This window comes from Anser anser, assembly GCF_964211835.1.
Source record: "Anser anser genome assembly, chromosome: 4".
In the NCBI taxonomy this organism is placed as follows: Eukaryota; Metazoa; Chordata; class Aves; order Anseriformes; family Anatidae; genus Anser; species Anser anser.
Genome location: NC_139724.1, coordinates 16,675,854 through 16,700,722, shown reverse-complemented (window position 1 = coordinate 16,700,722; position 24,869 = coordinate 16,675,854). Strand labels below are relative to the sequence as shown.

General features: G+C 44.2%; 1 protein-coding gene across 1 annotated transcript in view; it reads right to left on the bottom strand.

Annotated features, from left to right (window-relative positions):
- The window catches only part of FRAS1 (Fraser extracellular matrix complex subunit 1), a 161,520-nt gene that overhangs the window by 73,313 nt on the left and 63,338 nt on the right, over positions 1–24,869 (bottom strand). Inside the window, exons 10-19 of the mRNA XM_083833103.1 lie at positions 22,725–22,814; positions 21,015–21,162; positions 18,132–18,275; positions 17,680–17,814; positions 10,535–10,678; positions 8,169–8,309; positions 7,595–7,735; positions 6,541–6,714; positions 3,878–4,018; positions 1,716–1,859 (exon numbers count right to left, since the gene is read on the bottom strand). Coding sequence (XP_083689229.1) covers positions 1,716–1,859; positions 3,878–4,018; positions 6,541–6,714; positions 7,595–7,735; positions 8,169–8,309; positions 10,535–10,678; positions 17,680–17,814; positions 18,132–18,275; positions 21,015–21,162; positions 22,725–22,814 — 1,402 coding nt within the window. The remainder of the gene's footprint in view (positions 1–1,715; positions 1,860–3,877; positions 4,019–6,540; positions 6,715–7,594; positions 7,736–8,168; positions 8,310–10,534; positions 10,679–17,679; positions 17,815–18,131; positions 18,276–21,014; positions 21,163–22,724; positions 22,815–24,869) is intronic.

Sequence of the window (24,869 nt, the reverse complement as noted above, 5' to 3'; positions counted from 1 at the left end):
GAACCAAGTCTTGAAAACATATTCCTCCTTTGAGAAGACAGCTCTCGAAACAGTGGACCACGTTCAGGGCCTACAGAGCTCCAAAGCAAAGCTTGCTAGTTTGTAGGGAACACATGAATCACCAACTGCAATTGCTCTGGAGCCCAGGAAGCCAAGTGAGGTTCTTTGCAGATGATTCATCACTGTCAGCGTAATGAGTCTGGAGGTCAAACTATGCCCTGCGCATTGCCTGAGCGACCCCACTGTTTCCAATTTCTTCTCCTCATTATTGCCAGGCACCGTGATGTCTACCTAATCGTCTGGGAGCATGCTTATTGCTCCATGACACCAAACTTTCAGGAAACAGTTGTCTAAAAGGGATAATTAAAGCACACAGCATGCATCAAGCAGCAGAAACCCTCCTCAGAAAGAATCCTGGTGTATGATAAATGGTACTATTTTTTCAAATGAAACTGACATCTGGAAGATTACATTTCCAGTGGCTTTTTTCACAGGAAGTATAATGCAAATTAATGGGAAAACAAGGTGGAATATACACGATGCATACAGCTATGATGTTACATGACATCAATGAGTATCGTTACAGTCCCTGAGATTTTACAGGGCAGAAACAGCTTTTTATACTGAAATGCTGAATTATTTCAATACTGTAACTACTTGACTGTCTGAAACACCTCGACTCCCCAACCTAACTTCCTATATACCTAGAAGCATTTAGGATCTTTTCCTACTCCTCAGATACCTTGTTTCACCCTGCAGACTAAACAGTAACTTGTTTACAAGGAAGGTGAAGAAACGGTTCATAAAAGTAATCTGCTGAGAGGAAAGAAACAAGTCTTTCATTAAAAACAAAACAAAAACCAAACACATATATTGTAAGCAAAAAGAAGTCCCTGTGAAAGGGAGCCATCTAGATTAAATTGAGAATGATAGCCTCTCAGTGGATGTATTCATTACATTTATTGCATTTTTCCCTTTTCTTAGGATTCTTTATATCCTATGGAACCGTTCAACCTAGCTTAAGCCCCACATACCGTACCGTTTTTTGATAATCAAAAAAAAAAAAGGGTTGATAAAGTTTAGAAATTGTTGGAGCTCTTCCCAGGATATGTTTATACATGTCTGCGTGATGGATTAAAAATGATTTTTCTTTTTAAACAGGTAAATGCAATCAGTGGCTTCTGATGATAGGCTTAAGTGCAGGCACTTGAGCACCCAAGTATAACCCCTGTGTATAAATCCTAATATCTCTCAGAAATGCACACAGCAATCCTAGCTGTGCCAATTTTAATTTAGGGCCCCATAAATTGCTTCTCTGAATGACAAATGTTTCCTTATCTCACTTTGCTGAAGCTCTTTGCAGGACCAGAGCAGCTTTCCTGGCTGATCTCAAGTGATCTCAAGTCTTAGCACCAAACCAAGCAGCAACAAGCTTGGCCAAAGTGTGCCTTATCTCCCCCTCCCTTCTACCAACCTTACACAATTTGCAATTAACTTCACGCAGCTCTGTGGAAGGCATGTAGTGCAGGAGTGGCCAGTGGCTTTCCTATATCCTGTGTACACTAGAGAGTTCCCTAATGATATTTTCATCCGTCTGATGTTCTATCCATAACAGGCATTTTGATTTCTTCCTGGTGCGTGCTCAAGTAGCCGGTTAATGCTGCAGAAAGATCATCACCCTGTACGACCCCTTTCTGCCATTGCCTCTTACTTACCCACACAATATCCCACCATGTTGAGATACTGCTCTTCCTTGCAGCTAGTCCTGCACCTTCCACCAGCCAGAGCTGCATGGGGATGGCAGGTTAAGCACTCCGACTCAGAAGGGCCGCGGCATGTCTTGCATGATGGGTGACAGGCTGGATAAGAAAATCAACACTCGTTATGCTCTCGGTGCACTCCATCTTACACTCTTCCCTCCCCTGAAAAACAGCCCCTATAATCATCATTTACTCCTACAAAACGTGGGCATAAATTGATGCTAATAGCACCAGTAACTGGTGAGTTGTGGTTTGGAAGGCTCTTCCATCCTCACTTTGAATAAACAAGATGAAAAAAACAGTTGAAGATTAAAACAGCTGCATTTGTTCTCTGCATTCATCAAGGTAGAGATCTACACAAAATATAAACAGATTGAACCTTTTATTCCTCCCTCCAGCATATGCATGCGCATATAAGAAAGAGAGGGGGATTGTATAAAATTACAGTGGCATGAGTTTGATATTCATGAGTGAGGAATCAAGGAAATTATTTCTGCACAAACACCTCCCAAACTGAAACGAATAAAACCCGGATGCTGTGCCAGCGCATTAGCTATTCTGTCTCCCAAAAGCTCAACAAAAGGGTTGCAGAAGAAGCGATTAAGATTGCTCAAAACAATTTCACTCAGGCTGCTTTTGTTTCCTTCTACCTTTACAGCCAGATGCCATATTTCCATGATTTCCAGGCTAGAACTGAGGGAGACAGAAATACTACAGCTAATGATCTGTAAAAACCTCTTAAAAACTACTTTAAAAACTCTTCCATGAATAAAACCACACAACTTCAAAGTCTCCCACCTCAGGACTCCCCCAGGCAACATACAATTGCTCGCTCCCCACGTGGAAGCTGGGCTTTTCACAGCTGCCACAGCATAAGGCTCTAGTGTTTAAGATCCAATGCATCAAGTCCCACTTCCTTCCCAGCTTCTCAGAAATCATGCCCGTGAAATCAGTGTTCAAAAGGAAGAATCAATTTTCTAGACGCACCTCTATTAACTGAGCTTCGCCGTTCAAAAACTGCAGGAGATCTAAGCTGGCAGCATACAGAAAGATGCCACTTCCCTGACACTGAAATTCTGTTTTGTAAGACATTTACATAAGCCTGGGATATGGAACTGAGTAATGCAGCATTCAGCAGTTACCTCGGCTCTAAGGTGGCAGAGCACAACCTCAAAATTGATGAATCTTTACAATAACCTGCCAACTAAAAGTGTTTATAGAGTTGTTCCTTAGACGAATAAATTGCATAAACAGAGTGACAGACTGGGGAAGGGGTTCCTCTCTCTAAACCTGAGCCCTCGCAGGGAAGTGACTAATATAAATTCAGCAAATTTATCCTACTGCCAGAACAGATGCAGGGATGCCTGTCCCAATGAATCTATTATAAAACAACAGACACCTTTCAGATGACCTTGAAGGGACTAACCAGATTTCAAATGCCAGCATTTCCTCACCTATTGTACTTAGCCATTAATAATGAAAGACACACCCCAAAGGCTGTAATTTTCTGCAAGTGGCATACAGGAGTTAATTGATACAGTCACTTGGAAGGTCAGTAGTCACAGTCATCCGCTTAGATGGGATCAGACAACGTGACCAAGAAAGCCACTTGCTGACCAGTGGGCAAAGCTGAGACACAAACAATGCTGTCCCCTCTACCAGTGAGGCATTTCCTGTATCTGTGGAATTCCTTCTTTCAAAACCCAGCCCTATAGCCAGCAGTGGATTAAAAATAAAGCTAAAGCAAATTCAATATGCTTATCTAGTCTAACAAAAGCAGACCATGTTTCAGTGCTGTCCAATAAGACCTCTTCTGCTACAGTGCGCTGGCTAAGAACATCATCCAAGCCTAGTGAAATGAAAAGCAAAATATTTTCAGGGAAGCTGTCCAGGGAAGCAAAACTGATTATAATTTACGATTCAATGTGCATGCCTCTCTCCCATTAGGAGGAGATTCCATTTTCTGAAATTGGACTATACTATTCTCCCCTGAAAATACTTAAATAGCCTCATATAAATCTGACAGCATCTCTAATTACATTGAGAAATGCTTTAGAAAACTTGCATGCAATGAAATTCAACAGTATAAGCTGCAGGTGCCTGCACTGTGCACTCACGGGAGCAGTGATCTTCGTGGCTGAACAGCCCCTCTGGGCACTCAGAGAGGCACCTGCCTTCCAGCAGGACGTGGGAAGAAAGGCACGACGTACAGTCCTGGGAAGTGTTCCCCATGCAGCCTGCACAGGAGGAGTGGCACTCTGCAGGGAAGGGAAAAACAAGAAGATAGAGAGAATGAAATTGGTTTCTAGCTTATCTGTGTTGTTACCGTCCTAGAGCATAGCTAGATTGCTTTGTCCCCCAAGACAACAGGAAGGCATTTCATTTACAGAATTGTTTGCTTGTGAAAGGTAGAAAGGGCAGGCGTGCAAAAAGGCAGCACAGCGCACTTCTTGAAGATAAGGGGCAACCACAGATAGCTGCATATTGAATGTCATTGCACCCATGCACTTCATTTCTGAAATGGCAAGCCAAGATGCATGACAAAGTATAATACCCTTCTCCTCTGTAAGAGCCCTGAGTCTTGCAGACTTACAGAGTCTGAAATCATCCTTTGCTATCACCCTACAGTTATCCTAGGAAGGATTTTCTATCCAACACCAGTGCACGGTTTTCATCAGCTATTCTGGAGCAGTGAGAGCACGCGTACAGAGCTGGGCTGGCCACCGGACTTTATAGCTAGTGAAGTGCACACTCATTAAAAGGACAATTCAGCAAGAATAGAGAGTGCAGTTAAAATGTCAGACCTCTTCACCTTGGTCTTTACTGGTACTGCTTCTAAAACAAGCCAGCTTAAACTAAATAATCTGATCAAATAAATATACAAACTGATTATTTAAAAACCAACATTAGTCTTTATAGGAACAGTGACTTGAGGCCACAGATTCCACTGTGTTAGTCCCTGTTAAAATACACAGAGAGACTTCCTGCCCTCTAGGGAGACAAGACAGACACAGGGCTGGAGAGAAGAAATGAAATAGAATGATTTATGCAAGTACACTTAGCTGTCTGACTGTCAGAGAGCCAGAGAGAGAAATCAGGGATCCTCATCACAGATGTAATGTCTCCAGGACTATCTCCGGCTCAGCTGACTCAAATCAAATCAGAGAGAAATCCCTTACAGTTTCATCAGGGAGATCTCACAGCATTCAAAATCCGGGGACAGGAATATTTCTGTGCATTGATGAGAAATTCAGAACTACAGAGGTAAAACTTTCAAAATCAGCATTTTAACCTACATATGAATGTGTTTTTTCCGCACAGACAATGCAGGCATGCTCCATATCTTTTGGGGGGTTACATTCTCAGAAAGGTGTATCTATAAATTTTACATCAATATTTTAGACGTGTAGCTCAAAATCTCGAATCGTGAACATTCACACTCTTCTGCAATAAATCAAAGGACTGTTCTAATGCCACTACTAAAACTGCAGCATTACTAAAGCAGGGCCGTGCCGGCATTCTTGCCCAGTGACATAACTTAGCACTGTCACCGAACTTTGCTCAGGCCTGTTTGTGCAGGTCTGCTCACCCACTTCAGGCAACAGTATACAGATTTCTTCATTCGGTTTCTATCCCATAACCTGGACTCAGCCAAGAAAAGCCATTCCCTGCCAAGGGACAGACACTGCTTGGATTGGAGGCTCTGCACTAATGCCTTCAGGAGCCAGCCCAAAGCACCAGGCCCTTTACAGCCTGTATATGTCACTGCTAAAGACAGAACCATTCTGTAAAAAAAAAGACTTCTTCCTTTTTAAAGAGACCCTAAGGCAAAAAATGAGCCCACGGTCTCCTGTCAAGTTGCCGTGAAGAAGCACAAGCAACATAAATTTATTTTAAATTACGTCCACTTCCAGAAAATATTTTGACCAGGAAGAAACAGCCATCACTAGCGCTGTTGCTGCTGCTGGTTTTATTACTTTTACTTTACTCGAGTGCTGTAGAGGCACTGGCTCTGTGACTGTTCTTTCCACACAGGGAAAACATTTCCCCCTATGAAAGTATTGCTCCTTAGGTTTAGCGTGGTCTGTGCTGCCACGAGACGTTCCGACTCATTCAGCCTGTATTTCTATGCATTGTTTTCAAGACACTGCAAGATGTTTGTTATACAGACATCCAGACTGGCTGCCACATGCTCTGTACAACCCAACTGACTGACCTGCTGATCCACCCAGAAACCATTCTTAGCTGAAGTCCACAACAGCATTGTGTCAGAGCAGTGGGAAACCATATAAATCCCCCATGTACACTATCTTAGCCTCTCTTCCAAACCTTCATGGGAATGCTTCCTACTTGGTATTTCAGGAGCAGCGATAGCACTCGGGCTGCAGGGCATGTATCAGAAGAGCTTCCTCAAAAGAAAAGCCTGCTGTGGGATGTCTTGACCTGCTCCAGAGGCTAAATAAAGAAAAAGCTCAGTCTTTTCTGAAAATGATTTAAGGATTGATCCTGCTTCAAAATAAGTCAGTGCTAAAAACTGTATACTCAACTTCAGTGAAAAGAAAGCTAAGTTAAGATGGCCAGACTTGAACCCAGTCACTTAAAAAAAAAAAAAGTAACTAAGGCCTTTACTTACAAATTGTATATAGAGCATATTTTCTTCCAGAAGCATTACAGAGGAGCTCAAAGCATGTTACAAGCAAACACAGTACAAAGTCTGTACAAACACATCAAATCCAGTGCAGCCCTGTGCCTCAAACAACTGCTCCCCTTCTCTACTCACGTTTGCAGACTCCTGTGACATCCCGGTAGAACCGGGCTTGGCAGTGAGAGAGGCAAAGTCCATGCACGGCTCCTTCTGCAGGCTGGTGAGGCTGCAGCACCTCCTCTGGCGCCCAGCACCGCAGGCACTGCGAGGGCGCCAGGCCCAGGCAGGTGCGGCAGGACGGGTGGCAACCTGTGAGCAGGTGAGGAGAGCAGTCAGAGCCGCAGCCTGAGGACAGCTGTCTCACAGGGACAGGCAAGGCCCGATAACCACGCAAACGTGGGCATCTCGTGAACATGAAAGGGGAGAAAACACTGGTTTGAGCCTTCCTGTTCACCCCTCTTTGCGGTTTTGTATTGCTGTAGACGGTTTGAAACTCCAAGAGCAGACACCTTGCAGCAACTCGTGTGCTAAGGAATCTATTCCATGACGGGATGGAGTGCTGTATTTTCTATGATGGAACAGCCATTTTGGAAAAAAGTATTTTTCACTCCCCAAAATAACAGCTCTTTTCTCAAATAAAGTTGATAAAGTTGGAAGAAAACCGTGATACCGTGCTACAGGCAGTCAAATTTCATTTAATTTCTGGAACTGCAGAGATGACCATAACCTCACTAGGACAGACAGCAAGAAATGGCAATCTGGAGGGCTTGTAGGAAGCTTAAATTCATCTCCTGAGTTTTCAGGTTTTCCATCGTTGCAAAACTGACCATAAGTCTTTGCAAGTATACTAGGCGTGTGTACAATTCCATCCAGCTCTTAACCTGTCTCAAGAAAAATTTGGAAGTGCTAGCGATGGACATTTATTTCAATAGCACGGAGAAAATAAAAGTTCCCAATATCAGTAAATCCTGAGGGTGTGAAACCACAAAGTACTTGAGAAAATTTGATTTTTCTCAAAACGGGAAGCAATCAGTAAGCAAAAGTGGGAATTATTCATTCCTTGAATGGTTTCGCATAGAATAAAGATCAGTGTCGTAACTGGGTGCACTCTGAGCGCCTTCCAACAAAAGCCAACATAGATACAGTGACTTACAGCAGCTGAGGAACTTAAACAAAGTACATTGCTTACCCCTGCAAACGTCGTGATCCTGATAAAAACCCTCCCCACAGCCTCGCAGGCACTGGCCCTGGCGCAGTGCCAGAGGAAGGGAACAGGAGGTACAGTGCGTGGCCAGAGGTCCCTCACAGGTGGAGCACGAATCGTGACAAGCTGATAAAGAAAGAGAGCACACCGAACTGAAAAATCCTCATTTTCCTCCTTGCAAATTGTGTTGCTGACTACAGTATCCTCCAGGCAACAATGAAAACTCCCAGCTGGCACGATATTCAGCTATGTGAACTAATGAGAGCAGAAGTGCACAAGCATTAATAACCAGGAACACAATAATAATAACTCCCACTCACGCAGTGTTTCGAACACGTATCTCAGTATGTCTTAATATGCTTCACAAAGCAAAAAGGTTATTTCAAATAATCCATCAAAACTGAACCAAAGAAAATGAAAAAATCAAATTCCCTATCCCCACTCTCAATTCTGCGCTCTTAAAATTCCTTCCCCAAAGGTAAACATTTGAGGAAAAGAAGACAACATGTGGACGGTGCCTGGAAAGACTTAAGAAGGTCCATGCATATACGTCTCTTACCTCTGCATCTTCCATGGCTGCCTGGGAAATACCCATCTGGGCACTCTGAAATGCATTTCCCATTGTGTAACAGCTTATCTGAAGCACAGGTTAAACACTCGGGTTGGTCTGAATAGCATGTTTCACAGGCCTGGTCGCAAACTGCCAGAGAAGGATAGCTTGTTAATGAAACTCACTCAATAAGCAGATAAAATAAAGGAAAACAAACCATGCCTTGTCCTTTCTTTGTCAGAAAGGCATCTTTTAAACGTTCCTCTCCAGCACAAGCAACCTTTCACACTTCCCTGGAATAAGTAGTGACATTCACAGGGGTAGACGTGTGAGTGCAGACACGTACTCACTGACCCGTATCATGTCCAGGACTCCTAAGTACAAATAGCAGGAACAGGCCTACAGCCACGCTACCTCCTCACATTCGCAGCCCCCACGGGGCAAGGAAGACTCTTACAAATCCCACTGGTCTTCTGTTCTCCATAAGCAGCCATTTGGAGTGAAAGGTTTGCATCTCTATGCCTGACCCAACTGTTACCGCTGCTGGTGCTTTCTGGTGCTAATGCTCCAGCGAGGTGAAGTGGGGTGGAGGATCTCCCTGCTGCTTTCCAGCTTCTGTTTCCCTGCCTGCAGCAGGGTTGCCTCCCATTTGGTCAGCACACACCTCAGGTCTGAAAGGATTTTCTTCCCGGCAGCAACATTACCAACTTAAGTGGCTGAGCTAAAATTACATTAATGCTCTGAAACTCAGTGTAAAGGACTCTGCCTGCCTGCAACTTTGGTCTGCTGCCATACTGAGTGATACCTTAAGCTGAGAGTGGACATCAACTTTGCACATTGCATGCAGACCAGACACTCTTCCATCTATTTTTTTGTTTCCTAATGAAAAGCTCAAACACCTATCCAGTGAATCCAGAGACAGGTGTACATGTCCCAGGACATACAGAAAAAAACCTTCCAGCTAATGTTTTTTGTTTGTTTGTTTGGTTGGTTGGTTTTTTCCTGTTCAACAATGGTCTCACAAATAATCCATCTTATAAATCTACATAGCTTTGTACAACAAACATCAGTTCTCAGACTGTGCAGGAAGTAAAAGCTGGGAGAAAAGTTGAGCAGAAAAAATTATTATTTCTCCCCCCTCTTTCCCTTTTCTTCAAATTAAAGTTGTAAGTGTGAAAGTACATCTAAAGTCAAGCATGATAACGTTTCTAATCAATTCCTGTGGTCTGTATTCTCCCGGGCAATCAGTTCTGAAGTTAACTGACCTGTTGTTTAGGAGAAGTGGTATGAAACTCTGCCTTCCCTAAGTCAGCAGAACTGCTGCTGTGTATTCAGAGGGGCCAAGCATTTTACTTAACCAGTTTTAGTTTCTTTTCACCAGTCAGACAGCCTCTCTTAGAACAGCTTACAGGTCTCCAGCTGGGTATCAAAATCAATGCTTTTGGTGGAAGATGAAAGGCCTGAATCCTGGCGGGTGTGGAGAACAGCTATGCAGTTTTGAGAAATCACTGGCAATAAAATCACGAATATGGCCAAGCTGCACCGGAGTAAAATTTCACTTTAGGCTTACTTGATTTCTAGCTAGATGTAAGATTTCAATTCTGCACATTGCAAAACACAGGTGTGTCAAATTTACTGGTATAGACATCAACCAAACTGAAGGGGAACCTGGTCAAAATGTGACTCATCCAGAAGTGGTGAAAATAGCAACAATTTTGTCAACATGCTCCAGGTTTTAGGCTTTCTAGCTAGCTGTGTCTCAGACAGGGCTATATAAACACAACCAACCCCTGCATCAACACTACCGGCTATGCTGGAGAGTCCTTCAAAGCAGCTGGAGGTGGCTGCCACCAGAAACACAAGAAGGGCCTGAACGGTTGCAGGACATTTTAAAACCTTTGATTTTTTCCCCTTCACGATCTGTTTGACTTGGGTCTTTAATTCCCTCCAGCCTTCTCTTCCCCTTCTTCTGAGAAAACCTTTCCAGCTCTCAAGCCTCATCTGTTGTGCAGGTATTAGTTACTGTGATGCTGAATTATAATCAAATTTATAGAAACCTGCTGGCAAGGGCCATTTTTCTTTCCGCAGACAAATGGATTTGTCAAGCCCCCAGAAACAACTCAGTCAGGCTTTCAAGCTGTTCAATGAAGGAAAAAAAAAACTTAAACCTTTCAGCATCTGATTATATTAAATGAATTAATAATCTTACAAACAAACATCAGCTTTCCTCATCCGATATTTATGCACGAGGTGCATCTGGCTTCTTAGATGTGAATAAAATCACAGCTGCTGCATGGCTAAACGAAATATTGATTTCTGTTTTGCAGAGCATTTCTCAAGCTTCTTGCAATTAGAGGAAGAAAACAGGCATTTACCACTACAGATTCCATCCTTCAGATAAAATCCCTGTCCACAGCTGGCCACGCAGAGCCCTGCTTTTAGCACGTGTGACATGTCTTTGCAGGACAAACAATTGTTGTCAGCAGGTCCCCAGCACGAGGAACAGGACTCATGACAAGCTGCAAGAAAGAAAGGTGAAAGATTAATGAACGATCGACTTCCAATCATCGTTTTAAAATGAAGAATTTGCAGCAATTCATTTATTTGCAGTTTTGTACCTTAAATTCAGAGGCACTCACTACTTCAGAAAAGGAAAAGAAGACAAAGGATAACTGCTTTTGCTATGTTAGTATTTTCATCCAAGTCGACTCATCTCAGGGGTACGATTTACACCTTTGCTTTGTACACGCAGTGTGACATGTAACATACATCGCCGTTGTCTCTGGAGCTGTAGTCAGATTAGGAGAATGTTGGTAACCCTGCCAAGTCCTGCTCATCACGGTGCTGGGTGCTGCATGAGCCCAAACGGAAGGGAAGTGGGAAGAGTCCCTGTCACACACTATGAAAAAACATTCCTGCAATCAAATCCTTGCAGCAACTACTGACAGTAAGCCAACTTCATGAGCAAACACAGAATCAGACGGCAGGGCTGCAGTGAAGATCCCGCAAAATTAGAAACAAGATGGCCTACATCTAGAAACAACTCTTTCTGCCCTGCCAGGACTCTGCACCCGTGCAGGAATAACTCAGTTCTGCCTGTTGGCTGACCCTTGTTGGGCAGGGCAGAAATTCTTGCGTGATCAGACTCAGTAATTCCTGGGGACATGGGGGCAGTGGGTCCCTGGTCCAGGACAGCGTGCACTGCCTGTCTTTTCTCTGACACCATATACCTGAAGTACAGCACATGCCGGCAGTATAGGCAGTAAAAATGCCCTTTCAGGAACCTGGGCACAGGAACACGTAGGCAGAACAGTCATCCTCAACCCATGATGATGTCTTACAATTCAGCTAATAGCTGTAGGGAGATCAATTCTGCCTCCCAAAGCAGCTGTTGAATGAGCTTTATTGAAATTTTTATTTGAATGAGTTTTATTTAAAACTGTCCAAATTCAGCTGTGAGGAAAATGCAGCCCACTGTGCTCACCATTTATGGGATCCGTGCAGAAGACGCACATTAAATCCTGTCCTACCAATGCTTGCACTAACTGTAAAAATTACAGTTCCTTTAACCATTACATTTTTTTCTCGATTACGCCCAAATATGTACTAAAGATGTTCTTCGATTCAGTCTTTCACAATGAGGCAGGTACATGCTTGTACTCCCAGACCACAGAAGGTGGGATAAAACAGCACCTTATGACACTTGCCCCATATCCACGAACATGCCTGAAGTTGTAGCCACTCAAGAAAAACTCAGCTCTGAGTTAAGTGTAAGGCAGGGACCAGCAGATGCAGCAGCAGCTGGTCAGCAATAAATCTGGCACTCTCTGGGAAGCTTAATCCACACAACTAAGAGCATGCCTATGTACGGAACAGTGACAAAAGCAAACACCTTCCTGCCAAAATAAACCCCTAAATGAGAGGCAATTCTTCCTGTCCCCAGGAACAGGTGAGAGTGAAGTGTTTCCAATCCAGGACGACATCTAATATTTCAGGGCAAGTGCAGAACGGAGAAGGAATGACTATGCAGCAGAGCACGTAGCTGTAAATAAGTTTACAGCAAACAAGCAATCACCAACACTCCCCTCTCACTCCTGTTTTGCATGGTTTTTATGCTTCTTCTGTCTGCTTCAGGCCACAATTGCTCTTGTGGTTTGTTAATTAACGAGACAGAGCACCTATGTTTGTGCTTATATATGAGTCACACTGCGCAGAAGACAAACATCCCATCTGAGTGGATCTCATCCCTCCCCAAGGCAGGGAAGCATTATCCTCTCCATCTCATAGGCAGGCAACTGGAACACAGAGAGGTGTGATGTGACATGCGTGGGGTTAGAAAAGGGAGAACTTATGGGGCCAAGACACAGGACATTTGAGTACACGCCCAGCACTTGGTCCTTTGACCTTCTTGATTTTCTTTCTCCCTAATTCCACCTTTATTTATTTTACCTCTTCTGATCTTCCTCTTCTATTGCCTTGCAACTGGCTGTTCACTTTTCTCTCCTGCATTATTCCTCATGTCTCCAGAAAGCTGTGACTATTCTATCTCCTGAATACTTCCATGTGAGGAGTCCCTCACAAGGATGCTGATCATCCTGCACCCGAAAGGCTCTCCACCACTCACTCCTACGGCAAGGTAAACCAGCACATATGTCACAACTGTCACGTGCATCTAATCGTGGCTGAATCACAACACGATGAATACTGGGCATCCCATCTCAAGGTGAAGATTGTGCACACTTTTCTGCTCCAGTTGATAATTTCCCTTGCTGATAGAAAGCTGCATCTCATTCCAGCTTGGATGATTCTCAGGGCACGTCTACACTTGCAAGTTAACTGCAGAGTATGAGTTCATGCTGTAAATTCCTAAGGACTGAAATGTCCTCACTTCACCTTCCAGCCACAACTGTTTTGCTCCTCTCTGAGCTCTCTCTAACTTTCAACATCTTTTGGAAAGGTTGGACAGCAGGACTCGAGCTCCTAATAATACATTTCCCACTGCACAACTTGACCTCCTCACTGTTGACCTGCCTAAATACTTTGACACATCCGAAGTTACCCAGTTATTTCCAAAAATTCTCAAGTCCTCTCTGGAGATACTGTTCCTTTCCAGGAAAGGCTTCTCCCTCATGGTTGCCTGGCCTCCAGACTCCGTTCAAAAGCAGACAGCCTTGCATACAGCTGTATTCAAAATGCCCTTTCGATGAAAGCCAGGTCAGCTGGGCAACTGTGCTTGGGCTCTAAGCCTCTCCCTCCCACCAGGCACCGTTCGCTGCCTGCAGCAGACCAAATGTTCCTGAGTACCTCCTCACCTCAGCCTTGTTCTCTCATACAGCTGCCTTAAGCTGTCCCTCTGTGTAGGGCAAAAGAAAGACTTGGCCTCCTTCCACTAGTAGCCGTTTTGCTGGGTCTAAGCCATATAAGCAATACCCATGTTGGAAAGGTCCTCGCCGTGGCTGGACCAGGCTCCTCTCTGGAGACTCTGCCCAGCAGTACTGCCTCTCTGCCCCCGTCTGCATGCAGCCATTCTTCAGGGCTGTCCTCACCCACGCCTGATCGTGGTTCCAACAACCCTCTCTCCCAGCTCACCTTCACTTCTGGCTCTGGCCCTCTTAAGCCTTTTTGGCAGGGTATCACAGCAGCTTTCAAGTGAGGCAGCTATTGTGTTTAAATTGCAGGTCTTCCCAGGTGGGGGGATGACTTCTGTGGTACCTCAGCTACGGTGAGAGAAAGGAACTACGACCTGCCAGAGGTTGTCAGACCCTCGGAGAAGGTGCAGTGAATTTGGCAAAAAGATAAGAAACAGATCCTCTGCATCCAGACTACTTGACAGAGTATATCTCTCTGACATACATCTTCTTTCAGCCAGAAAGGAAGGGGATTTAAGCAGTGGATTTGGAAGAAGGGAGGAAAAGGAAAGGATGCAACCTGATTCTTAGCAAGACAGGCCCATTTAGCATTTGGAAGGAGAGCAAACGACTCAAAGTACAAGATCAGTGACAATCTCCGCAAGGTGGGACAACAGACAAGTCTTTGGAGCAAGAGACCAAGCTCTGACACAGTGCCCCAGTTACCAGCTCTGCTTTGCAAACTCTCCCTGAGTACAAAGCCCACAGACTCCTCCGACACACCCTGCCTGCAGAAGCTTTGGCTCTTTTTAGCACTGGATCACTTCCAGACTCAACAGCTGCTCCTTGCCCCAACAGCCAGTCACCAACTTCACTGAAAAAGCAGGGGAAAAATGGAAGCATTCAATGAGCCACTGTCAGCTAAGGCATCTTTGCCTGCAGCAAGCGGCTGTGTGAAAACATGTCAACAGAAGTGATGGCATTGCCAGGAAACTGTTTTCACCCTTCCTTGCTGTTTTCAGATCAGATTTGGTAGGAGCCACTTTGTGTTCCCTGTTCCCTTCAGCGTGGATACTGGACACACTTGCAAGATCTTGCACCTTAACCAGACACTGCTGCTGAAGGCAAGACATTCATAAGAATGTATTTGACCTTTCTCTTGCAACAGGATGCACAATTCTCTGCCTTAGCTGATGCAATGGCATTCATGAAGCTTCAGTTAGGTATCTTCGCAGAAAATCAACACTAACCAGACAAAACTTCAGAGGTCTTGCCTCTCGGTGAGAGCAAGAGCACTCCAGTGGCTCCTGAGCCAACGGGTCTCTTTCTGTGCTGTTCCTCAGGAGTCATGCAGAGATGACATGGGCCCAGGGCTTTTTAAAGATGAGAGATCCAGAGTAGTGATGTTTCTGTTCTTTTGTGATTGACCAGAAATCCAACAGTCAATTAAAGATCCACTTCTCAAACTGTCTCTCATCCATGTGTAATATTTCCTGGCTTAAAAACAGCGGGAGGGCTAGTGCAAAGGGCACCCCAGCAAGAACACAACGCAAAATTATTGCCTGGCTTTGGGAAAGCACAGAAGGGTCCAGGCTCTGTGCTGCGTGCTACCAATAAGCACCTCTAACCTGCCATCCTTACTGTGGGCTTGGCAAGGTCAGCTTAGACCCATTCAGTCATTTCCTCTCCAGGTGAGCCTCTGCAGGCAGGAAGCAGCAGAGAAAAACAACAGGTTGTGAACAAAAATCCGAGCGCTTTGCTGCAGAGCTAGCTGGGTCTGTTAGTGTCAAGTTACACGTTTCAACATCGGCGCTTTGGGAGATCAAAGCAGGAACACTTGCATTCTGCCTTGGCTTTTGAATAATCTTGAAAACATAAATAATTAAGTTAGAAAAATGCAATGAGAGCACTGAGCACTGCAAGTCCTTTGAGCCCTTCTGTTCTACCAGGCAGACATCTTTTCTTTTTGCTTCACTTTGCTTTGCCTTTGGTGGGGGGGTTCTTAACTGTTTCCACGGCCTGTTTCTGACAGGGAAGACTGCTTCTACTGCTCCGCCACAAGCCCAATTCAAAGCGACCCATGACCTTTAAATACACCACTGCATATCTGAATCTATCACTTCTTATTCTCAACTTTACTTTCTCTTACTGGTTTTAATACTTTAGAGAAGCAGGTGTAGGGAGGGAGGCAGGAAACAAGCCTGCCGTAAGACTAAAACTGGGAAGAGATCAAACAACTGCACTGCAAAATTTCAAATGGATTCAGTTAAACCAGATGTGATAAAACGTGAACAAAAGGAAAGACTAATTCCTTGTCTTTTGTTGCAACTCTGACAACAGTGTCTCAGCAGCAGGACGGAGTAAGAAACCTGTTTTTACAGGTGTTTTTCATCTCCAGAGTGAATTCCTCAAGAGAGAGTTTACTGGAACCATAACCATTAACAGAGCCCCGTTCATCCTTTTTACGCTTTTGGAACGTGCTTATCGCAGATGTTAGAACGATTACGAGAAAATTATTCCTCAACAGCCTAAGGCCTGTCTGGACAATCAGATTACAGATTTATAAAAATGAAGAGGTTACAAAGAAAGAGTGAATGGAAACAAGTTAGGGACCGTATCTGCAATTTAAGACTTTCTCCACTGGTTTTACTTTATGCAGAAAATGCAGCCAGGCAGAACTAAAGCAAATTGGTTTAATTCCTCTGAGGAAACAGGAACAAATTTTCCCAGCAACTTTCAGCTACAAGCATGCGTGACTGCAAATTTGGATGGAATGTACAATCAGTAATCTACAAACCAGTAATAAAATGAAACATTAGCCTTTCCCTACTGCTCCAGCAGTACATGGGCACTGCCAATTAAAACACTGGGAGCAGGTGGAAAGGAAATGGTAAAATAAAACCAAATGAAGTAGAAGATTATTTGGTACTTAAGACTGTAAATTCTTTTGGACTGGGTCTCTCTTTTCTATTTATACATGCACAATGGGGCCCTAGTCTTCCAGTCTCTGCTGAAAGACACAGGTTTCTCAAATTTTCAGAACCTGAAACAAATAATCAGCTCTTCAAGGCAAACCACTTTAGAAAAGGAAGTTGAACTTGGAATCAAAAGTGCTTTCCCTTGAAACCTGCCCTGAGTTCTAAGCCTGTATTTAATTTTATGCAGTTGGGCCAGTCCCAAAGAAATTAAAATGATGGCTCAAGAAGTTAAGCATGTGCTTCACACCTCTGCTGAATTAGAGCTGTAGAAATTAGAAGCTTTCTAAAAAGGCCAACACCAAGAGGAGAAAAGCGTTAACTTTAGAGAAAACAATTAAACTGTCACAATGAAAAAGCAACTGCTTTACAGTTTGGGAAAAAATACAAATATTTCAAAGGAGTGTAGGAAGCTCATAAAAACACTATCATGGTTCCATCAAAGAGAAAACTGTAACATGCCAATCTTAATCTCAGTCTTTCTAATAATTAAGATGTAGGATTTAGACACATCTCAGTGTCTTACGGAATTAATAATTTACTCTGTAAATATTCTTCCCGAGAACAGTTAGCCCAAGAAACTTTCAGGAAGAGAGAGCACCATATGAAAGGAATAATGGTAACACAGGATAAAACTTTTCCAAGAAGTGTTTTCTGTGCTTTTTTCTGGGTCCTATCGATCCCCCATTCCTCCAAATAATTTTCCACCTCAGAGTACTGCCTCCTGAGAGGTCTGCAATTAGCAGCTGCAGCTTAGTTCACACTGAACTCAAGAGAAAACCCTTACGGCGACCAGATTGTCAGGCACGGTTCAGGGTGTTATATCCTCTGTAAAATTAATGCATACACCCTGCTCTGAACCCTCGACACCACCAATAACATTTCCAAAAGAGAATTCTGAACTGGAAGAGGACAGAGCTGAAAATCAGAAACTGACCTGTACAAAAGCACAGAGTTTTAGACCAACCAAACCCATCAGCTGAGGAATTTTAATGAGTAAACCAACCAGTAATCAGTTTTACACTGTATGACTTTGGTTCCTGTGTTCACTCCCTGCTTAACTCTAGGGTGAATATTAACACCTATGTCAACAGCATGTCCCTCAACAGAGAGTCTATCTATCTGATAGTTTGGGTACAGCTTTTGTCTGCCATTTTGCTATCACAAAGCATTGCAGTCTTTTTAGCTTTGGGTTACCTGCACACAGAAACTGATCCTGGAAGTACCCCTTCCCACATGAGGTCACACACTGCCCATTCTTCATTAGCAGGGATGTCTGGCACGAGGAGCACTCAAATCCGTTGGTGCAGGCTGAGCATGTTTCATTGCAGGCTTCCAAGAGAAAGCAAAGGAAAAGAAAGATGTATTAATTCTAAACGTCTTGATGCAGCAAGACACCCCTGCTCTGATTAAGAGACGATTTTGTCTCACGTTTGCAAAAGAATTTGAGAACTCACATTTTTCAGGGGCTTCCACCTGAAACCTTTGAAAGCCTTAAGCTCATGGCTACTGTTCAGGATGTGCCTGACTGCTTTTCCAAGCACAGCCAGACAATCTGTTTATAGTAAGCCTGGGGGATCCTGCAGACAAAAGCACAGCAAGCCCCAGGAGAGTCATCTGACAGGGCATATAACTCTTGCAGAGGTTACCTAAGCAAGTGCCCCCATCCTGGTAGAAGCCCGGTGCACAGGTCTCCACACAGCGCCCATTCTGCAGCTGCTTCCTTGCATCACGGCAGGCGTTGCAGTGATCAAAGGAGTGAGAGCAGGTCAAACAGTCTGGGTGGCACTCAGCTAGCACAAAGAAAAGACGCAAAGGCAAAAACCAAGAGGAGTGTTTTCAGCCAGGAAGACATAAAGCAATGCATATTCCAAAATCCAAGTAAAATTCTTTATTAGTTTCTGTTGCTGGTTCAAGGTGCATTAGTTTTGGAGTGGCTTTCTTCCAAAATGGCATGCAAGGGGCTAAACACGATATTTATTTATTTATTCTGATATGTGGGAGGGTATTGTTGAGACTCTGGTTTCCTGACTTTTTTATTGATAAAAGCAATGTTCGTTGTCCACACTGTTGCTCAACAGTAAAAATCCTAGGTCATCAGGAATTAATGGCTCAAAACAACCTAAATTTGAATTTTCTTCAGCTAAACCCTGCAATAAGTCAAGACTGTGCCCACACCTGGTCAAAGTACAGGTGGCAGACCACATCCCCTCCAGTCAAAAGCTTTGTGTCCCAGCGCTGTAGCAAACACTGTTTGACCACAGGTTATTTTCTCAAAGGGCATGGCTGATCTCCCTGCAGAAGCCAGGAGGAGGACTATTTTTTTCTTTACTACTGAGCTTATTTTGCTCATTGGAAGAAAAGCTGCTCCTTTTTGCTGACGAGTCAGCGAAAACGGACTCAATGCTGAAAACTCTCCTTCATTTACACTAAATAAACTGCAAGTTTCCAGGCAGTTGTACCTAAGGAAAGAATCGGGACTCAGGAGCTACAGAAGGCAGACAGTTGTAAGGTGATGAGGAATCCAAAGTGGAAAAGCAGGAGAAATGAATAGGAAGTTCTGTCTCTATTTCTTACCAGTAACTTCCTGAAGGTACATGCTGCCCGATCCTTACAGGCTGACAATGAACTGACTTGCTCGGAGAGCCACAGAACAGGCAATTTTTCTCTAAGTACAAAAAAAATCCCTCTGCTCCAACACAAATGTTCTCAGTAAGCTGGCATATTTGCTGTTTTTCACCAAAATATCATTGTGCTTAGGGCTAGATGCTCTACAGTGGCTGAGAACAAATGGCTTCTGTCTGCCTGCTTCCCCCAGCACATCTGTGAGAAGCAGCCATGAATTTTTAGTGGCTTTAAAGATGCAGATGTGTTAGGAGCTGGTGCTCCTGGCTCACAGGTTGAACTGCTGCAGGCTGCGTTTTGCATTTGTTTCTCATCCACTCTGATGCAAAAACAGAAAAAAAAAAAAAAAAAAAAAGGAGAAAACTGTAGGCTTTGGTAAGGGAAATTTCCATTTGCCTATCAGGACACAAAAATGCAGGTTTGGCTCTGTTCGTCCACTGCCATGACTTCAAAGGATGCCTTTGGCAGAGCACTACCACTGCAGAAGCTGAAAGAAGAGGCCTGATTTTCAAGGGTAACCAGCACACAGTGGTACCCCTTGATAAGAAGAAGAACAGATGGGTGCTGAGAGCACTTTAGAATCTGTCCTCTCCTTAGGAGTCTATGCAGGCACTGTTCCCTTTTGAAAATCCAGGACAATTGTATCTGAACTGCCCAAAACCCATTTTCCTCACTTTTCAATTTGTAGTGCTTTGCATTTTTATTAGCATGCAGTAAATAATAAGCTTTAAAACATTAATATGGCAAATGTGCCAAGCCACTCCTGGAAATGACAGCATAATTAAACTGTGAAGCTATTTTCTTTTTACTCAGATAAACCATTAACTGGAGCACTCTGATAAAACCAAAGTTAGATGAATACAACAGGAACAGCTACCAATATGAAAAATTAGCAAACCACAGATAAAGCCTACCAACTAGGAAATGTAAAGCATACTAACTGTGAAGTGGAAATGAAGGAGAATGAAAACGTCCTGGAGAAAAATGAATTTATATGCAAAATTAACACATAGCTAAGGCTATTTTGATTTTTCCAAACAATTATTAACTGGCAGCCATCCAGCACCAGGTGAGCTTGTGGCTTGACAGTGCAGGCAGGTTCCTTCTCCTTCCCGCTCCTGAGAAATACTCACGAGCCCATAAACTCCAAAACACTTGTTAGGAGTTGCAAAGGTACAGACCTCTGCCTTATAAAACTTGCTGTCTTGAATATAAAGGAATAGACAAAACATTTTCAAAACACCATCCCATCTTTTGCCAGTGGAAAGCCATGATTTAAGGGAAGGGAAGTCAGCAGGATTGTCTTCCATCCTTTGGATAGAGCCCTAAGCCTCTCCAGAAACCTTAATTATGGAATCATAGAATGGCTGGGGTTGGAAGGGACCTTAAAGATCACCTAGTTCCAACCCCCCTGCCATGGGGAGGGATGCCACCCACTAGATCAGGTTGGTCATCCAGCCTGGCCTTGAACACCGCCAGGGATGGGGCACCCACAACTTCTCTGGGCAACCTGCTCCAGTGCCTCACCACCTTTACAGTGAAGAAATTTCTCCTAATGTCTAATCTAAATCTCTTCTCTTTCAGTTTAAGACCATTCCCTCTTGTCCTATCATTATTTACCCGAGTAGAGTCCTTCTCCATCCTTTTTATAAGAACCCTCTAAGTATTGGAAAGCCTCAATGAGGTCTCCCTGGAGCCTTCTCTTCTGCAAGCTGAACATCCCCAGCTCTCTCAGCCTTTCTTCCTAGGAGAGGTGCTCCAGCCCCCTGATCACCTTTTCGGCCCTCCTCTGGCCTCGCTCTAACAGGTCCAGAAACATGTGGAAAACGGTCAATTTACAACTGCAAACTGAAGACAAGTTAAAATTCACGAGCGGCGGTGAGAGCCGCCTGGCGCTGGGTCGGTACCTGGCTGGCAGCGCGGGCAGCAGTCGCCCTCCAGCCCAGCAGGCAGGCTGCCCGGCGGGCAGGGTGGGCAGGAGCGCTGCAAGCAGATCACCTCGGTGTCCCGGCACTCGCACTCGCTGCACGGCCCTTCCTTCCATTTCTCTCCGCTCTGCAAAAGGTGACACCAAACGGGCAGCATTAGCACCCCGCACCACGGGCACAGCTGCCGAGCTCTGCAGCCCGGCCAGGCTTGGATCGTGCTTCAGCAGTGACAGCCGGCCTGCCGCCCGGCGGGGATTCCCTGCTGCTTGTTGCCTCCACAGCAACAGGGAGCCTTTGAACAAATGAGGTGTTTTCCTCATGCATGGAAATCCCCAGATATATTTCCAGGCTACATCAGTGCTAGCAGTGAATTAAACATCTTGGGGGCTGCTTCAGGTGATGTGGGACCGTGCACCTCTGTAATGTTCGCCCTCCAGATCAAGGCAATCTGCAAAGTGCTCACGAATCCCTAATTGCACTTCCTCTCAGCACTCCCTCCCCAAACCGGGGTGTTTTTCAGTTAGCAGTCTTCTCTGCTTCTACACCTATCTTCAACTGCTCTAACTGAAGGCATTTTCTTGTGTTCCCACATCTTGCTGCCTCACTTGTCCCCTTCTTTTTCACAGTCCAGTAACAAGTCTTTGAATCTGCCCTTTCTCTGAACAGATACCTGTAGTCTGTTCTGGGTGTGAATCTATTCATTTGCATAATGACCTTTTCACCACAAGGTAAATTTCTAACCTCAGCAGCATTTGACTTCCTCTCCTCCTCTCTTCTGTTGCCTTGTTCTCCTTTGCCCGCCTGACGCTGCCTACTTTTACAAGTCAACGGAGGGGAGAGATCTCACACCCTCTGCGATCCCTGGGTCTGCTCAGAAGGTCACTGAAGCTGCCCTCGATGGCTGAGGCTCTGCTGGTACCAGGTGAGGAAGTCAAGAGGCAGAAAAGTGTCAGCAAGCCTTTTGCCCGTGAAGCTTTTGTGCCAGTTCCTCTCTTGAAAGGGATAAAGCACAAATTGGAATAAACCTGATATCTGAATATGCTTTACCTCACTTCGGTCAGAGAGAGAGATGTGAGGAAGGAAAGGGATGTGTTAACATTAAAAAAAACGAAAGAGCAGCATTAAACTTCTTATTTCTCACATCTGTTGGCAAACAGCAGCCGTTAGCTGCGGCCCTTATCTGCCAGAGCAATGAAAAGTCCATTACTGGTAAATTTCAACAAAGATACTTAACCTGCTCCTTCTATTCAACTCCAGAAAAAACATTCCTTGAAAATATTCATAAAACAATGGACTCTTGTTACAGAGAAAATCACAATTGATGGAATAGGCAGAATGCTATACGTTGCCTCTGCTATGCAGCCTCTTCTGTGTCGGATGAAAGTCAGTCATCTTTAACTCCACGAGATGTACAGGAAAGCAATGAGTATGTGTATTAAATATTAACGGAAAACGATTGATTATACCGCACAGAGGAAAGCAAGGCAAACTTAAACTCTGCAGCAGACGCACACATTATAAACAAGTGTTCTGTAAATTATAAAAGCAATCTGCAGATAACATTAATGGATTATTTTTCTGCTATACTTGCAAATAATATCCTTCTTGGAACTGGAGAGGGAGAGTCGGTTCTCCAAACCTCTAAAGCAGAATTCTCTATTATGTGCTCCAAAGTACCAGGATACTTACAGCTTTTCTATGTTCTTTGTAAACACAATAACTATTACTCGAAATACATTCAGGACAGCACTTCCCATCTAAGTGAATTAATTCTTCACCCTGTGAAGAGAAAGGTTGCAGCAATTCAAACAAAATCAGCAATACCAAAAATACTGTGGAATGCAGAGGCAGAACAGCTCTTGCCCTGGAATGCAATCTTCAGTATCTAATTTCACGTTATCTTCTCTCTATCCTACTTCATCTCTGTAGGTACAGTCTGAAAAATGTGCTTAATGAATATTGCAGTCACACAAGAAACCTCAGAGAAGGCCAGGGAACTCAGTGAAAAGGGTATTGCTTCATCCCTAAATCCTGCAAAGAACCCCCAGTAGAATCCACTGCAAATACAGAGAACAGGAATGCCATTAGTCACTGTCCATCTCCAGCATTTTACTGGACCACTGTCAAGATTCAAATGCACAGAAGCTTACCTTCATTTTCAATGTTTTTTTTTTTTCCCCAAGAGAATTTCAAAGCACATGCTCTATTTATCCCAGATGGAAAAAGCCTGTTCTTTGTTACAAATGTATAACTCCACAGGATTCACTTAAACAGCTCTGGTTTGAAGGTAAGAATTTAGCAGCAGGAGAAAGGAATGACGTGCCCTGATTGGTCACAAGCCCTCGTGGAAGCTGAATATTTAGGAAAGAGGGAGACTTCATCTTAAAGAACCAGGATACAGATCAAAAGAAACAGCTTCAATTTCCTCTTCAAGGACCACACACAGCCTGAATCTCCCCTGGTTCTATACATTTTTGCTGCTTAAATCATTATTTCAAATTGCTGTTGGCGATGGTTGGCTCTCATGTCACTGTTATGTGTTGTAAACTCTCCCACCCCCAGCCCTACCCACATCCCCACCCACACGCAAACACAAACTACAGGAAAACCAACAACAACCAGGCATGGAACATGGCTCCCCTACACCTCCAAAAATGCAACCACACTGCTCTGCCAGAAAAGGGAGAGGCTACGGAGATTTCTAGGCCACGTGTGGCTTTGCTGAAGAGAGATCACTCCGAATATTTCGGGTTGGGAATGTTGAAAGGCCGTGTTGGGCTGGGAGGCAAGGAAGGAAACCTCTACCTCTACCTTCTACCTCTGTTTCTTCTAAATACCAGAATGCTGCTGGCAGCTTGCTGGCTGGGTTAGGCACGCAGCACCCTGCGAGCTCTGCCTTCCTGATCCTGTAGTTCTGGGGCTGCTAGGGCCGTTGGAAGTAATACTGAAGGTGGGCAACCCAGGCACCATCACCGGCCCATTCAGGTGGGCTGCAGCATCCCCTCCGAGCACCTCAGGCACGTACCTGAACCTCGTCACCAAGTGTGCTTACTTAGCAGGGCGCTGGGACGTGCTTCAGCAGGATTTTGTGATGCTGACAGCCTGACTAGCTTTGGTTGAGCGCATCCACTTCAAGATCCAAAGCTATCCCAGCCTGCCACATAACTTGCACCCACAGCTCGTCAGTAACCTGCTGAAAACGGCTTTTTGAAGATTAGGTCAGAACCACCGCAGACATTTTCATTCGGCAGTTCTGCACAGGTTTATTTGAAAGGGTTTAAAAGCTAAGCCTCCACCCTACCTTCACATAATGCTGCTATACTGTGTTGAGCTGTCTAGGATTTGCAGTTCATATCTGTGGCCTCATTATGTTTTAAACAGGACGATGTGACCAGAAAATTAATAGTGCCTTAATGAAGAGATGAATCCAAATGCTCCTAGCTTCACATCAGCTCTGATTTACTGATGCAGGTGCCTAAAATCCAAACCTGCATCTCAAAAAAAAAAAAAAAGGAAAAAGGAAAGGAAAAAGAAAATATTTTATGTGCTTTTTGAGATAATATTTTATTGCAGTTAACTAATGGGCACCTTGCACTACTGAGATAAACTATGACCACACATAACTTGGGGAAGCCAGTTTGTCTTGAGGGAAGCTACGTTGGATAATAAATCCTTGGGCAAATATCTTTTATCAAATGGGAACACAACTCTTGTCTACAACAAAGGACATTGCCTTCCTCCTTGCCACTGTCCTCCTCACAATCACGCTTCATTCAATTCGAAAATGCAGCAGTTCATACTCTGATAAATTATATCATTTTTACTTGTGCCAGC